The 17,592-nt window shown below is 38.9% G+C and overlaps 1 protein-coding gene across 13 annotated transcripts in view; it reads left to right on the forward strand.

The window, feature by feature from the left end:
- Window positions 1-17,592, forward strand: part of Apbb2 (amyloid beta (A4) precursor protein-binding, family B, member 2) — a 272,486-nt gene that overhangs the window by 92,412 nt on the left and 162,482 nt on the right. For 12 of the 13 annotated variants that reach the window (XM_013518050.1, XM_013518042.1, XM_013518049.1 and 9 more), the window contains one exon: window positions 12,340-12,408. In XM_013518050.1, the coding sequence (XP_013373504.1) occupies window positions 12,390-12,408 (19 nt within the window). In that variant the 5' untranslated portion in view covers window positions 12,340-12,389. Of the gene's footprint in view, window positions 1-6,795; window positions 6,863-12,339; window positions 12,409-17,592 lie in introns of those variants that run through there. The other variant, XM_005391938.2, reaches the window with a different exon arrangement.

The raw sequence follows: 17,592 nt of genomic DNA on the forward strand, positions 1-17,592 counted from the left end.
AAGCTCCTCCTAAGGAATTCCTACAGTAAGCTTCAGACAACAAAAATAACTGATATATATCTCCAGATAATAGCAAAAATCCTGCCAAATATTATTAGGTCATGTCCAGAGGACCCAGGAGTCATCTCAGAGAGGCTGCTACTGGCCCAAAAAATAAGAACCAAAACTGTTTAAATTCATGAACTAATGATGATTTGGGGGAAAAAAAAATTATTACTTAGCTTCTGAGGTTAATGGAATAACAATTCGTAGTTTTGAGAGTAGTTAGAAAAGAATCACGTGTTTATCCTACCTTCTTTAGGGGGACTGTGCTAGTGGATAACCAGGTAATAGATGAGGAGAAACACCTCCTGAAACGTGTCCACCCACCCATCAGTGAAGAGGGAGTGAGAATTAGAAGAGTACCATTTTACAACCCCTTGGAACGAATGGATCTAGACATTTAGAAACAGTGTCTGCTTACATTAAAAATGAGTGAAAACCAAGCTAGGCTTGATGTTGCACACCTGTAATCCCAAGACTCTCAAGGAAGATTGCAAGTTGGAGCCCACCCTGGATAACTTAATGACTTAGCAAGACCCTGCCTCTAAATAAAGAATAAAAAGAGCTGTAGATGTAACACAGTGTGAAGGCCTGGGCTTGATCCCCAGTAACACTCACTCTCTCACACACACACACACACAAAGTGAAAACCAGACATGTGTTTCCTAAGGAGGCATCATACCACCAAATAGACCCAACAGGGGTCTGTTTGCTCCTCTGAATCCAGCTGCCAGTTTGCAGAAAATTCAGAGACTGGAGAACAGTTCAGGTGTCTCAGACAGTTTAATGAGTAAATTCTCAGGAAAAGATAAGGATGGGAAAGGTATAGATTAAATGTAACTTAAAAGATATATCAGATTGTAAAAAATAAATAACACTTCACTATGCTGATTATGTTTGTGTACCTGGGTAATAAAATCATAAAGAAGTACAAAGAAGTGATTGCCCTAAAAACAATAAAACTAACTTTTGGGGAAGGGAAGCAGAGCATGGATCACCTTTAAGCATCGCTAACAAAGTCTGCGTTTTGATCTGGGTAGTAATCATAGAGGATTTTCTTTATTACAGAACCATTTGTTTTGTGTGATTGCCTTAATCTGTGTTTTATTTTACTATAAAAATTTTCTAGATAATTTTTAAAGAATGACAGTGCACATACTTCCTTTCCCTAAACTTTTTTTTTTTTTTTGGTTTTTCTCCAGTACCGGGAACCGAACTCACAACATTGCGCTTGCCAGGCAGGCGCTTTGCCGCTGAGCTAAATCCCCAGCCCCTCCCTAAACTTTTTTTAATGGTAATTTCTAACCAGAGAAAAATTGAAAGCATTTTGTAGGGAATACCTATATCTTCATCATACTGTTGTATATAGTTTTTGTTGTTGTTCAGTAATATTTTTTTCTATTTTTTTATTTTAAAGAGTAAAAGAAGGATAACATTATAATGGGGGGGCTTACCAAATTACAGATAAATTGGTAGGAAATTATCAATGGTTATTGTTTTATATATTGTTATCTACAAGATAGTTTCTCAGGAAAACAAATAGACAAATAATAGTGAGTTACAGACAAAAGAGGTAGGAGATTATCAATAGTTGTTGTACTATACTTTGGTATCTTCAAAGTGGCTTCTAAAGAAAATAAATAGAGCTATACATGAGTGACCTATTGAATAATCATTAACTATTTTCAATGGTTGTTGTAGGAAATTCATAATAATAAACATATATCCATTTACGAAATAGGATAGGAACAATACAGACATTACAGAGTTATGGATAGATTAGTAGGAAAATATCAATGGCTGCTGTAATACATGTGGTATTTTCAAAGTGGTTTCTCAGGAAGACAGAGATACGTAAGAAGGATCTAACAAGTAGATACAGCCTAAGGGTTGTCAAAAATAGCGTATTACCTCCTCACCAGTGACTCCTGTCGCTGAGGTGTGACTGCTGGAAGGAAGGCCAGGATTGAAAAGAAGGACTGAGAGACTTGCACCTGTGTCTAGCAACAGGATGTTTTCTTGTTCCTCCATGGTCATGATTACCCAGGGCTCCTCCATGGAGATGACAGTCTGGCCAGAGGGAGAAGGCAGAGTATGCCCCAGGCCCCCTCATTCCTGTTAGACTAACTGGTAGGATGGGTCTGAGCTCTGGGGCCTCCACTTCAGAGGGCAGACCGATCTCCAGTGGTCACATTTGCATTCAGGGCATGGCCCATGGGGCCTCTTATGTCAGTTCCTCTTGAGGTGGCCTGGCTTTTAGCAGTGGTAGCAGATGAATGCAGTCGTCAAGTTCTTCTTGGGGCCCTGGGAATCAGACTTAGGGTCTGTTTCTCTTAGTGGTGCAGCAAAAGCAGCTGCTTTTTATCAGTCTCTTTGTTTGCTCTCCTTGGCCTCCTCCTCATCACTGCTATATAATACTGAGGAGGCAATTCTTACTAACATCTCAGGTGAGCCATCTGGGGCGAAAACCATTCTTTGTAGCTTTTTCTCTTCAGCCTCCCATCACATTGGGACCCCACAACCAGTTAGTATCCTCTCTTCAACCTTCAGCATGGGCAGCAGGAATCTTGCTGCAGACCTCTATGGAGCTCCGTGCTCTCCTCCACCACAGCATATACTGTCAAGGGAAGAATGGCTTTCAGGGGGTATTCCCAGGAATTGCTCAAGGTCCTCCTGGTTTACAGCTTCCGAGCGGCTCTCGTGACCCCAGTCCACAGGACCTCTGACTCCGTGGGCTTAGTCTGCATTCTCATGTTGTCCGAGTCCTTGTTCAGCAGCTGCTCCTCTGCTGACTCTGGACCTTTCTGGTTCTCAACGGCAGGAGCAAGCGTGACCTGTTGTGTGGCATGTATTTCCAGGGGTTTCTCCATGTTGGAATGATTCACACACGTCCGTGGATGGGCCTCCGCACCCCGTGCATGGTGGGCCAATTGTGTCGTTGTTTCTCTATGCCATGGTAGCTCTCAGTTTAGTGGCGGTGGCTGGACTGAGGGCTGGTACACGCCAGCACATGCCGCCGCATGGCTTCCTGTGTGCCGGGGTTCCTCCTCCCAGGTGCCTGTGAGGCTGGGAGCTGGCCTGAGGGCTGGTGCTCCCGCCACGCAGCTTCCCAGGCACTGGGGGCCCTCCTTCCAGGCACCTGCGAGGCAGGGAGCTGGCCCGAAGACCAGTGCTCCCCACCGCGCAGCTTCTGTTCAGTAATATTTAGTAAGTCTTTTCTCTGTAGGTGCATACAAGATCCAATTTTGAGGGATGCATAACATTTCTTTGGGGGGCTGGGGATTTAGCTCAGTGGCACAGCGCTTGCCTGGCAAGCGCAAGGTCATGAGTTTGATTCCCGGTACCGGAAAAAATCCAAAAAAATAAATAATAACATTTCTTTGTATAGGTATAATTATTTGATCAGTTCCCTGTTGTTGGATATTTTAGCTGTTTCTCATCCCCCCATAAAAGTACTGCTGCTTATATGTTCTCAGGATAGAATAATGTGCAAAGTATAAAGCATAGTATGCTGTGAATGAGCAGTTAGTAGTAGAGGCTAAAGAGGCAGTGCACATTGACCAAAACACCCTTGTGTAACCTATGGAGAACATAAATCTCAAAAAAATACTGACTCCCCACAGTAGGATCTTCACATACTATCTATCATCTCTGTCCTGGCTCAACTCAGGTTTAATCCTAATAGCTCTTCTACAATTACATTTTGTTGTTGGAAGTATCATTACTGTATCATTTATCTGTTCTGCATAATACTGCATGATGCAAGCTTCCTAAAACTCTGTGACTTAAACAACAGCTATGAGTGCCTTCAGGAAGGCTGAGTGATTCTGCCAGGAGTCTCTGCTGGGCTCACTCATGGGCCTGTGGCCTGCCGCTTATGCAGTCTACAGATCTGCTGAGCTTTGCAGCCTGCTCCCATGTGCTGTGGCCGACTGGCTCTGGCTGCTCTTAGGCAAGAGGACTCAGCTGTCCTACCCAAGTTTCCAACAGGCCAACGTGGGCATGTCCTCCTGACTTGGGCACAGCAGGGGGATGGAAAAGGGCCCATAGTTTCAGAGCTTCTGTGTCATCCCATTTACTGACATCCAGGCGACCAAAGCAAGTCACATAGCTGCACTCAGAGTTAGTGGAAAGAAACTGCAGAATTAAAAAGCAGAGGACTAGGATAAAGAGAGGCTGCTGATTGGCACCATTAATGCAATCATTTCTCCAAAGCTTTCGAGGAACATATTTTAAATTAAAATGTCTTAAATGTATTAAACCCTGCTGTTATGTGGAAACTGCAGGTGTAATGCCTTTGGAATGTGAAAAGTAAGGATCAATTATATTTGTGGGGGAAGCCTGAATCTTTTGCCTCATTTTTAAAATTTCCAGTTTATGGTTATAAAAGTAAATTTTAAATAGAAAACTCTGTTTAATAATGTGTCTTAAGAGTATTTCCTTTCCAATTGTTGGTGTTTTCTCTTGGGATACATTTTAGAAATGACTTCTCTCTGTGCATGTAGAGTGTATTTTTCTGCTTGATAATGTTCTTAGAACTAGTTGTTTAGGAATCTGGTGTGGAGAACATTAATAAAGAACCAGAATCACAAATCCACATCCTTCAGTGTGTTTGCTTAATATATAGAAATATATTAATTATAGAGATAGGATTAGTTCCTCCATATTTACTGTTACAAATTTTTCTATTTTAAATTATATAAGTGATTGATTTAGGATCTCCCAGGACAGAATTCTAAACAGCAGCAGATATGTAATATCTGTGTATACAGGTGGCCAGGGATTTATTACTAGTAATGGTTAGTGTTCCCAAACTTCGGAAATTCAAGTTTATTGTCATACAGCACGATATTGTGTATAGATTCAGGAGGTGCACTTCTTCTTTGGAAGAAATCTGGGGGTTAAATTTTGCATATACACATACCCATTCATTATTTGTTGATTGCAAAATTACAGGAACTTTAGTTGTTTCAGTGAAACTGTGTCTTGTATAAACAGGCTATTTAAAAAGGTTTTTAAAAGTAAATTTGTCTGTTCTTTGAGTTTTGCTTCATTTGCTGACTTCAGAACCAATCCCCAGAGTAGGCAAAATTTTTACACACTTCTCTCAGTTGTATTCTCATTTGCTCTCCTAAGTTGTAAGGAAAGAGAAGACTCAGGTTTTGCTTATCAGCAGGTGCTTTTTACTTTACCTGTATATCAGATTGTTGAACATAAACTCTAGAAGAACTCCAGTGATGTAGCAGGAATTGTCTTGAAGCATTGATTAGTTCAGGCTAAGTCAGTTTTGAGCAGAGGAGTCCTGATGGACTTGTCATGGTGGTCTTAAGTCTGGTCTTTGGAGGTAAAGGATGGCGACCCTGACACCAACTCTGTCTCTTGCCTCAGGTTGGCTAATCCTCTGGACAGGTTGCCTAATCCTCTGTGCTTCCATTTCTCCATAATAGTACCTCTTTCCTAAGATTTTGCTAGAAGTGATAAGTGAGATAAATTTTACAAAGTACCTACTTGGCTCAATGCTGCGCACGTATGAGCTCCATAAATATACTGTCAGATATAAATATAAATATACTGAAAGGACCCTCGTCACCTGATGTTACTGCTCCATGTTACAGATCTTGAAATAAAGATGAAGTTATTTAGGGAAAAATGTTTAAAACTTTCAAGTAAGATAGAATCAGTATGTATATGTAGATAGGCCTAATCCTGGCATGCAGGGTCTATTCTCAAAGTATTTATCAACTTGTACCATCCTGCAGATTTTCAAGAGCAAATATACACTGAGAGGTTTGGATAGCTCTTCTTGTGCTTGGCAGGTTACAAGGATGATTTCAGCAGTGGCAGAAGGAACGTTTCCATCATAATTGGAATTCTGAGCTCTGTTCTTGGACTCAGATTACTGTTTGTGAACATTTTTCCAAAAAGTCAGGACATTGCAGGGAAAGAAGACATAGCATGTGGATGACCAGGGTTTATTGGGTGCTTACCCTGGGTGTACAAAGATCACGATACTTCCATACTTTGCTTCCGAAAGTTTACAACATAGTTGAGAAAAGAGATCATATTTGTAGGAAAATTTGAACAGTAGCAATAGCACTTAACATTTATGAATGTTTAGGATGTGCTAGCCACCAGGGAAAGCAAGCGAGCAATGTAGGATCCTCGTTTGATACTCACAGTTACTGTCAGCTTGATGGTAATTACAGTTTACAGTTGAACAAGAAAATTGAACAGGCTTCCAAAGATTAAGTATTGGCACAAGATCATATGGAACCTAAGTGTTGAATGAACTCAGAAGAGAAAAAAGAATTCTGGACTGATTTCAGTTGTTCAAATGTGGGAATGGCTAGAGCTCCTCAGGAGTACAAAAGAGAGCTCACTACTTACAGCTTTGGGATGGAGAGCAGGGATGATAGGTATCTTATAGTACCCAAGACCACTTTGTACAGCAATATCTTACTTTTCAATTTCCAAATACCCTACCAAATATTCCCGTAGGTGAATCACATGTATATAATTACATGTGACTAGAAGTTCTAAACATAAAGCATTTCAAATGATTTGAATATTTACTATACGTATATTCCAGAAGTGAAAACTCCTAATTGAAAGATAATTTGTTTTGTATTCTTTTGCAGTTTTCTAAGAGTTCAGCATTTTGAAGTCGATGTTAAAGACAATGGTGTACATCCTGATATCTGAGTTATGAATATGGCACATGTCTTTGTGTGGATAGCTGTTGTGTGAGCAGTAATTCTGTGCACAGACAAGCATCTGATGAATCCTACTGGACTCATACTGAGAATGTGCTTATTGAAAGGTATTTGTTAGGCTTGTTTGCCTGTATCTGAGGAAGACAAATGTCTTAGTTACTTTTCTCATTGCTGGGAAAAATACCAGATACCCAAAGTTAAAGGAGGAAAGGTTTATGTAGCTCACAGTTTGTAGAGGTGTCAGTCCGTAATCAGCTGGCTCCAAGGCAGGGTGGCGTGGCATGGCTGAGGGGCATTGCAGAGGAGAACCTGTTCATGACAAGCAGAAGACAGCAAAAGCAAGCAAGCGAAGGATGACCACAGCTCTTTCTGTCCCTTATATCTATCCAGTCTGCTCAGGGCAGGTAGCACTCATACCCTTAATCCTAATGCCCTTGATCCCAGCATTGACCATGAATCAATCCCAGCATCACACACTCTAAATTCAGCCACCTCTGAAAAAGCCTCACCTATGACTGCTTGAGGCTTTGGGGGGATCTCTAAACACAAGCCATCACAACAGAAAGCAAATTTTTATTGGAATCATTTAAAAATACATAGCATCTTATACTGAACCAAAATAGAAGTGTCGTATGTATTTATTCACAAATTTATTTGTTTAATAGTGTTGTTTGTGATTTCTGGTTTTGTTCTTTCTCCGTGATCCTATTGGACATTTCTGGAGCCCTAGTGGCATCATCACAAGGTGTATCCACATAATGGATTTTCATTAAAGAGCCACATGAAACAGTGCTGGAAGGGAAAGCATGGCTGCTAGACTGTTTCACTTGGGTAGTTTTATGCTTCACCTTAAAGTCAAAACTGTATTCTCACTACAAAACTTTTTTAACTTAGAATGTGATTTTTATGGGACGAAGGGCACTTCGAATGCTGGCAAAATCCCTTAACATTATAGCTGAGCTAGCATTTCAGTCAGTCTTTACTTTTATGGGAAAGGTACATAATCTTTTCATTGAGGTGAATTTTTGGTCTCTGTCTATGTTCTCTGGATTAGTGGTTTTCCAATAGAAAAATAATGCAAGCCACATGTATAAATTGAAATTTCTAGTATCATATTTTAAAAAAACATGAAATGAATTTAAAGTGTGCCATTGAATTCAGTATATCCAAAATATTATTTCAACATGTATTCAATATTTAAAGGCTGAGATGTTTTACATTTTTCCCACGTGAAGTCTTCAAAAGCCATATATATTTTATACTCACAGCTCTGAACTCAGATGCAAAATATTCTTTGGAAATACTTGGTCTGTATTTAGATTTCATGAAATTTAGAAGTAAAGAAATAAATTCACCTATTGAAGAAGTTCCAAAGTTAAATATTTTCTAGTGAATCAAGTATATATGTATGTATGTATGTAATGTATCTGTGACACTGGAGAGAGAACCCACGGCATTCACCATGTGCTATAGCCCTAGCCCTACTTAATGTTTTACTTGAGACAGGGTTTCACCAAGTTGCTGAGTTACTTAGGGTAGACTGGAGCATGTCATCTTTCTGGCTCAGCCTCCTAGAGTGCTGGGATTATAGGCATGCAACACCGTGGCCAGCTATGAATTTATATTTAAATTAATTATAGGTAAGTAAAATAGTAAGTTCCTGGGTGGTACCAGTCACCTTCTAAGTGCTCAGTAGCTCCACATTGCTACTAGTATCTGCTGTGTGAGACGGTATAGCTGTAGATGGTTCTTCCCCCTGCCCCACCAGAACTGGGGATTGAATCTAGGATCTTCACACTGAGTTACATCTCCAGACCTTTTTTAAGTTTTGAGACAGGGTCTTGTTAATTTGCCCAGGGTAGGCTTGAACTTGCGGTTCTACTGCCTCAGCCTCCCAGAGTGCTGGGATTATAGGCACATGCCTCCCCACTGGATAGGTTTTATTACTAAAACTATATATTTTGGGGTCTTCCTATTTTGTGAGTGCTTTTCTGTTTTTCCAGATTATTGTCAAGTAGAATTAGTCTGTACTGCTGAATACTTCTCAGAAACGGATTTACTCATTTGTCAGGGGTATAAGTGGTGCAGGAGGAAAACAGCTCTGCAGTTTTATATTTCATCCACAGGGCCAGGAAATAACATACATGAAGTTGGTGTTTAATAAATGTTTTTCCTATCTAAATCCCAGTTGGTCTTCAAGTTGCATCTTAAATTTAACTTTCTCACAGGAGCATTTCCTGCCTCCCAGGCTGGCATCTTTTCTTTGCCATATTTTCTCTTACATCTGAGTTCCTTTCCTCCAGAAGGTGCATGCCTCTTGATTTGAGCATTGTGTGGTTAGTATCATCCCCTCAACTAGACAGCAAGTTCCCTAAGAGAGGGAAATGTCCCTGTGTCTCCCACTGCCAGCAGGGGCCCAGCACAAGGGGAGCACTGTGGATATGTATTGGTCAGGTAATAGCACAGGGCCATTTGTAACATGAAGGGATCAGCAAAGTGCTCGATTTCCCACTTCAGAGAAGATGGAATTTGGTTCAGATCAGAGAAACAGGAATATTTTAAGGACTATGTACACTAAGAAATGTACCTATTTTTAGCTTTGATTTAAGCCTTGTCAAAAAATCCAGTAAGTTACACCATTTCTTGGCCTTTAACTCTGTTTTATTTGTATTCATTTTCTTAACCTTACCACTTCGTTTCTGTCATTTTGCATACATTTTAAGGTACATTAAGGGGCTGGGGACCTTAGCTCAGCGGCACAGCGCTTGCCTGGCAAGAGTGAGGCCGTGAGTTCGATTCCCGGTACCAGAAAAAAAAACAAAAACAACAACAAAATTAAGGTACACTGATGACAAAAAAAAAAAAAAAAGGAAAACAACTGTGAAATTAAGAAGCTGAGAAAGGGCATAGAGTAGAAACAAATGTGTATAGAGGAGGCATCTCTTGGTGTTTTTCAAACAGTTTAAAAATAAACCCACCCCTTTAATTATACCAGAGTAATGAGCCCTACCCACAGTATGCGACAATATAATTAAAAATGTGTTTTGGGCCAGCACACCGGGTTGTCAGGTCATTAACTGAATCATAAAATTGGAAATAATGCCCATTAAAGGTTACTAGTTTGGAAAGGTTAGATTAGAATTGAAAGTCTTTGAAAACATAATAGTTTTCCAGTTTGAATTATGCTTTAGAAAACCTCTAGCATTTGGCTTTTTCTTGTTACTTTTCATAGAACTGTGCCGTGTATGCAAGAATGCGCCCATTAGGGCACACCCAGTCCCGAATCAGCTACCAGGACCAGCATCCCGGATGCGGCTGTTCTGCCGCTTCCTCTTCACCCCTCTGCCCCACATGACTATCCTGACACAGGGAAGTTCTTCCTGTTTCTGTACTTCCCGTGCACAGAGTCACACAGTATCCGCATTTAACCTTATAGAATACATTATCATTCTAAGTGACATTTCTGATAGCAGACTTATTGAAAATAAGTTCTGTTTTTAGTTTTCTTTGTTGTGTATCTATTTTGGTAACTGGCAGTATGCTACTGTTTCTAGGTCATTACTGTTACATGAAGAAATTTTGTGTGTAAATGCATGTGTACCAGTGTGTGCCTGTGTGTGCGCGTGCACATTCTTTTACCATTTTTACTCCTATCAGATCGTGCCGTGCTACATGTGTTAGTCCCCTCTCAGCAGTGCCTTAAACTCTTTCCTATCAGTGTGCACAGATGCACTTCATTTATTCTCATTGTGGCGTAGCGCTCCATTGCATAGAAGTATCACAATTTAATGAGCTGGCTGTCCACTGAACAGTAGTTAGGTCTTTACTGGTATTTTGATTATAGGAAAATCCATATGAGTTTATTGGTAAATTTTTTTAATTTTGGAGGGGTAAAATTATTTTAAAGAATAAAAAATAAAACAATTTAAAACGATGCAGAATTTCAAAACATGATGATAGGAAATCAACACTGGTTGTTATATTGCATATTGTTATCTTCAAAGTAGTTGTGTTCAGATTATCAGATATAAACATGTAAAATTGGTCGAAAAAATTAAGCATTGTTTCTTTCAATAAACCAGTAGAAATTAGTAGTACAATTATCTTAGCTATCTTGTGTATGTATTATTTTTTTCCTTCCTTCTTTCTTTTCTCCTTCCATAGCAGTTTCTTTCCCTTTTGCAATATCTGTTGTACTTTTTGTATCTTATTTATTCTTTCAGGTTCTTACACCAGGGAGACAATATGATGTTTACACATGTGGGTCTGATTTATTTCACTTATGAGTATAGACTCTAGTTGCATCCATTTACCTATAAAATCTTTGAGTTTATCTTTTCTTTTATAGCTGAGTAGTACTCCACTGTATAAAAATACTACATCGTTTTTATCCATTCCTCAGTTGATGGGCATTTGGGTTGTTTCCAAGATTTATGAAATCTTGAAATATATGAAATATATGAAAAAATGTTCAACATCATTGGTCATTTGAGAAATGCGAAGTAAAACAACACTGAGATTCCGTCTCATCCCAGAAAGAATGACTTATCATCAAGAAATCAACCAATAACAAATACTGGAGGGGCTGTGGGGGTAAAGGAACCCTTCTCCACTGCTGGTGGGAGTGTAGACTGGTGAAACCACTGTGGAAATCAGTGTGGAGATTCCTCAGAAAACTAGGATTTGAAGTCCCATTCAACCCAGCGATTCCCCTTCTGGGTATTTTCCCAGGAGAATTGAAAACATCATACCATAGCGATATATGTGCACCCATATTTTTTGGGGGGGGTGGAATAAAATTAACTCTTAAAAATGGAATTGCTGGTTGTGTAGTTCTGTGCATTTTAAATTTGCTCAGCTATTTGTAAATGACCCTGTGAAGAGTTTTCTCCCACCAGCAAAGCTTGAGAATTCCTCCTTTCCTTTCTTTAGATTGTGTTATCAAGCTTGTCAATCTTTGTAGTCTGATACAGGAAAACCAATTAGTCATGTATTTAATTTGCATTTTGTTTAGTTCAAGTGAGGCTAGTTATTTGTGCTTATTGGGTATTTGTGCCTATTTTTTGCTTATTTTCCCATAGGTTTGTTCTCACATTTTCTTAATGATTTCAAGGAACTCTTTCTATGTAAAGGAAAACAGCTCTTTTATGTCATCTGTGGTGGTAATTTTTTCCAGTTTGTTTTTCTTTTTGTTGTGTTTATACTAATTCTTTTTCAAAACAGAGTGTTTAATTTTTATGTGGCAAAATACACTAGTTTTCTGTTTTTTTTTTTTTTTTTAAGTGGCTTCTGAATATTGCATATGAGAAAAAGCTCAGGAAACTTAAGACCAACAGGTTAAGCCTGGTACAGGGAAAAAAAAAGTCTCAATAAATGTTGGTGAGAAATGTGGTTATGTAGGAATTCAAATCAGAGTCAAAAGTGGTGTGATCAACTATAAAGAAACAAAAATTTGTATATAATTACTATAATATGCTTAGCATTTTAAACAGCTTTTAGAAGGATTTTTTTGAGTGTATGCTTTTATTTCCCTTTATGCTTTGTTACTTGGGGTTTTAATTTATCAATGATCCCTTTTTTTTAGATTGCAAATTATAACCTATTTCCGGCACCATTGTTGACGCCCAGTGATCCATGTCAGAAGTACTTCCAGGTCAGATATGTTTTTACATATTTTGATGTGGAGAAACAGTTGAATATTAAAATTTTATAAGATATATAGTCTGCTTTTGGTTTTTATTGTTCTTTACTAATGTAATAGAAAAGAGAATCTTTAAGATAGATGAACCAGTTGCATTTAACCTATTTGTGTAATAATTGCATGACTGCTGATATCATCATGTAAAAGTATTTCAGTGGACTGTTACAGGAAATTAAAACTCAAATTTTACGCTCTTGCATTGTACATTATAGCCTGTGAATTATTGAAATAGAAGCAAAGGAGTGAGTTCTAGTGTTCTGAGACCCTGTAAACAACTTTTTATATTGTGGGTTTGTCTAAAATAGTTTCCAAGTAGTCTCCTTGATCTAATCCTGATTAATTTTAGGCCTTAAGAAAACTACCTGATTTTACAGTGTGGCTCTGTCATAAGGCAGATGTTAGTCTACACAGTGTAGTGTGAGATTTAATTTTTAGCCTCACAGTAATAGATAAAAAATGATAGGAACATTTCAAATTAAATATAGGACTGCAAGTGGTACATAGATCTGAGTAGATTTCATTTCTTAGGATACATAACACTCAGCAAGTTCTGAATTTTTATATAAGTAGACTTAGCCATGGACAAATAGATATTAATGTTCTTAAATTCTAAAGTTAAACTTACTGTTATGTTCAAATCCTTTTCTCCTTTATGTAACACTTTGCACGTTACATTTCAACAAGGAAGTAAAAATTAAAATATACAAAGAAGTAAAATCAATAATAAAATAAATACTAAGCTCATAATAGGTATATGAGTAGCAAGACATACATAAAAGCAAAAGTTAAAAGCCAGGCACAGGGGCATGTGCCTGTAATCCCTGCACTCTGGAAGGCTGAGGCAAGAGGGTCATAAATTTGAGTCCTGTCCACAGAACTTAGTAAGACCTTGTATCAAAATTTTTAAAATTTGTGAAAAAAGAAAAAGCTGGGATATAGCTTACTGTTGAAGGTCCTAGATTTGATCTTCACTACTATCAAAAAAATGAGTGAAAAGAAATGTAACAAACCCAAGTTTATTCAGGAAAATAGGAAGTAAGCTGATTCTTAGAGACACCTAATCATACTGTGATGATTTGGGACGGGGACAGATTTTCTTTATAAATATATATATATTTGCTTAGTTATATTAAATTTAGAAGCTCAGTGCAAATATATGTATCCTTTAAAAATATTTTTTAAATACTGAGAATGATTCCTTGTAGAGATCCTTTAAAATCTTACGTTACATTGAAAGTAGACTCTGTATTGAAACATTAATAAAATAAGGCTAACCAATATATAAAACTTAGGAGTTTTAAAGGGAAAAATATGTATATATGTATACACAGGATAGCTAAGATAGTTGTACTACTGATTTCTATCCCTTGACTGAAAGGAACAGTGAATGTTACTTGTTTGATCAATCTTACATGCTTGTATTTGTTTATCTGAGTAACCAACTTGAAGATATCAATATGTGATATAACCACCATTGTGAATTTCCTATCACCTTGTCTGAAATTCTGTATTGCTTATATTGTTTTTATGTTATTTTGTAAATGTCTGTGTGTCTGTTAATATGTTTTCATTTTTTTATCTTTAAAATTAAAAAAATTACAAGTTTTTCTCTAACTGGAGGTGAACAGTCGAATAATCCTAGAAATTTCTGACAGTTTTATTTGGTGTGCTGATACATTCATTCTTTTTAAAGGTATGCAAATTGCTTAATTTCATGATAGTTACAGGAGTTACTGAAAACGGTTATTCAGCATGAATTTCAAGTAAGAGCCAGTAGTATCATGCAGTGGTATAGTAGGTCATGAATTTTACAAGGAAAGCAGTATTTTTATTTCAGTGATGTATCTTAATCCATATTGTCATTTTATTAAAAATACTTGAATGGCAACTCCTGAGGGAAGAAGCAGACCAGTTTGTGGGGTAAAGTGTGACTTCAGGCCCGATTTTGAACTCATGTAAGCTGTGACTGGAAGGAGCTTTTTAAAAGCCAAACATACCAAAGTTTAAACTCTCATTTGCCTGCAAAGTACCTATTAACTCTTAAAGAGATAATTCAGAAATTCCTTCCAGATAGGTCTTTGCCCCTTTGCACATAATATAGTTAAGTAACTACCCTATTTTAAGGATTCTGCTCTTTAATACTGATTTTTTTTTCTCCTTTGGGAATTGATGTAAACCCCAGATTATCAGTTTATCAAGAAAACGTGCAATGTCCCAGTGTTCCCAAACTTTACCATTGACTATGTTCACCAGACTTGGCCATGAAAGTCCAAAGTTTTGCTGGATGTGGTAGCACACTTGTAATCCCAGCATGTGGGAAATTGAGGCAGGAAGATTGCTATGAGTTCAAGGCCAGCTGGGCTAAATCATGAGACCCTGTCTCCAAAAAATTAAAAAATTAAAAATAAAAAATGAAAGCAAGCAAGCAAGAAAGCATAGGGTTATACCAAAAAAAGGTCATCTTCAGAAGACATTAAGGTTTTTCTAAAGACTGAGAGGAGCTTAGAAATGAGGAGCAGAAAAAGTATCCCTAAAATAAGTATATACTTTGCCAAGGTGACTGTTTTTTAAAATCTGTCTTCTTCTTTTTTTTTTTTTTCCCCTGTACCAGGAATCAAACTCACGACCTCATGCTTGCCAGGCAGGTGCTATGCCGCTGAGCTAAATCCCCAGCCCCTTAAAATCTGTCTTCTTACATGAGCCACAGATTGTGCTTCATATTTCCCAAGTAACCAATCATCACATCTGCTGAGTGTGATGTTAGAGCGCCAGGCAAAAGTGCCTCATTGTCCTTGTCCGCAGGTGACTTTCTACCTTCCTTCAAGACCCAACTCAACTCTTCCTTTCATGGGAAGCCTTCCCTGAACCCCAGTGCTCAAGATTCATACCATGTTCTTGAAAGATCCTTTGCCTATTTCAGACACTGTGAATTTGGGGAATGTCTTGGGACATAATACCTAACAGCCCAACTTAAAGGAACAGAGGTTATTTCAGCTCACAGTTTTTAGAGGTTTCAGTCCATAGTCAGTCAGTTGGCTCAAGGCAGGGCAGCATGGCAGAGGAGAAGGAGCTCATGGCAAGGCAGTGGGAGGTAGGCCAAGGTCAAGGGAGGGGTAGGGATATATATACACACACCATTCCAGGCCATGCCCCCAGTGACCCACATCTGCCCACAGGCTTCGCCTCCCAGTGCCACACCCAGCTATAAACACATCAGTGACTAATCCAGTGTCACACACCTGGTGAGCCAGACACCTCCCCAGGGCCCCACCTAGGAGCACAGAAGCCTTGGGGGACACCTAGATATAAACCATAATATGGAATAACTGTTATAGGAATAGCAGGGAATCTGTCTCACTAACATTTCATATTTGTTTCTATGATTGGTAAATAAAAGTTGTATATCTTTAGTGTATACAAATTTCCAATTTTTAAATTATTTTTTACTCTTCTTAAAATAAAAAAAAATAGGTATATGTGTGATGCAGTGGCTACACAGAGCTAATGAAGATCTGACTGAGTTTCTTAAAAGTATTCACTCCATGTCTCCCTCTTGAATCTTTTCGTCTCTGTTGATATCACTCCTTTTCTTGTAGACCCATGAAGTTGCTCTCCCACCTCTATAAAATTTCCTTGGTTCTATTCCTGTGATCTCCCTGACCTTGTGGCCCAACCTGCCTGCTAATAACTTTTGGCTCTTGTTCACAGAGAAGTTCTTATCATTCTTATCACATGGAGGTTTGTTTTCCTGAGTAATTTCAGGAAACCAGCTTTCTTTTGCTTCTCTTCCTTTAGGAAGAGAAAAATCTGAGTTTATTTCATTACCTTAATACTTTGAGGTCTAGTTCAAAAGGCAGGATTCCTCAGGATGGAAGTTTTGCTGTTAACGCCTCAGTGGAAGTAAAATTGTATAGCCAAGGAGTAAAAATGAAGAAAATGGGACATTTCATTCAAGAAAAAGGCAAAGTTTGGGCTTCTTTGAGCCCATTTGTCAGTGTATTTCCAATTTTATAAGCATGAGCACAGAGGGAGAGCAGCTGATTACTGACAGCACCTTCCTGTCATTCTTGACAAGCTGTTTCTTTGACACAGGCTGGAGGTCTCAGAGGAGAAGGAAGCAGGAGGGAAGGAAGCTGCCTCACTGTGGGACGCAGCAGGAGTCCCACTAGGATGGCACCGGAGGGACGGGTCTGCCTGGCCGCGCCTGAACTGGGGCCTTTGTGGCTGGTTTTGAGAAGAAATTAAAGTGACCCTGACCTACCTAACATTGTTAGGCTTCATAAAAAATACTCCATGTATTAACCAGGACTCTTTTAATTGCAGAAAAGAGCAAAGGCAGTTCAAAGTGACCTTCAGCAAGAAAAATAATCAAATCAGTCTGTTGGCTGGGGGAAGTCAATGGCTATTGTATTCAGGCAGGGCTTGTTCCAGGGGCTCAACCGGTGCCCTTAGGACTCCCTCAGTTTGTGTCTCTTCCTCTGTTCCCTTGTTAGATTTTTGCTTGAGCAGGTTGTCTCCTCCTGGTGACCCCTGAAGGCTCAAAGTTTGCCTCTCCTACTTCAAGAGAGAAGAGAGATTGCCTCTCTTCTCATAATGCCAGTGACAGCCTCATGATTGGCTCTTGAACCAGCCTGAGCCATGGGGATTTGCTGTCTGAATGGCAGAGCTCCCTGAAGTAAGAGCTACAGTCATCTTTGCCTGAAGCGGACATAAGTTCTACTATTTTTACTTAGTCAATTTTGTTCTTTGCTGTATTCTCAGCAATCAGAAGCATTTCTGGCACATGGTAGTGGAAAAAAAAGAATCTGTGGAATGAATGAATGGGTGTCGGGGAAGGCTGATTCCCCCAAGAAAAATTGTAGAGCTGTTAATAGAAAGGGAAGGAATTCATGCCAGGTGATACTAGATGTTTCTCCATGTGCATGCACTGCAGCGATGACAGCAGCAGTATTTGTTTTCATCACACTGTTGTTTCTGAACTTACACCTACTTGGAATAGAAATTGATCCTTTTGAGTTGAGGTTGGATCTTCATGATTCACACGCAAAGCAGTGTGAGGAACAGGTGTGGAGGTGGTAGAATCACTGGGGACCCTTTCACCTGACAAATGAAGGAGAGGAGCTCCCCCTGTAATAA

This window comes from Chinchilla lanigera, unplaced genomic scaffold, assembly GCF_000276665.1.
Source record: "Chinchilla lanigera isolate Chin_1 unplaced genomic scaffold, ChiLan1.0 scaffold00042, whole genome shotgun sequence".
NCBI lineage: Eukaryota > Metazoa > Chordata > Mammalia > Rodentia > Chinchillidae > Chinchilla > Chinchilla lanigera.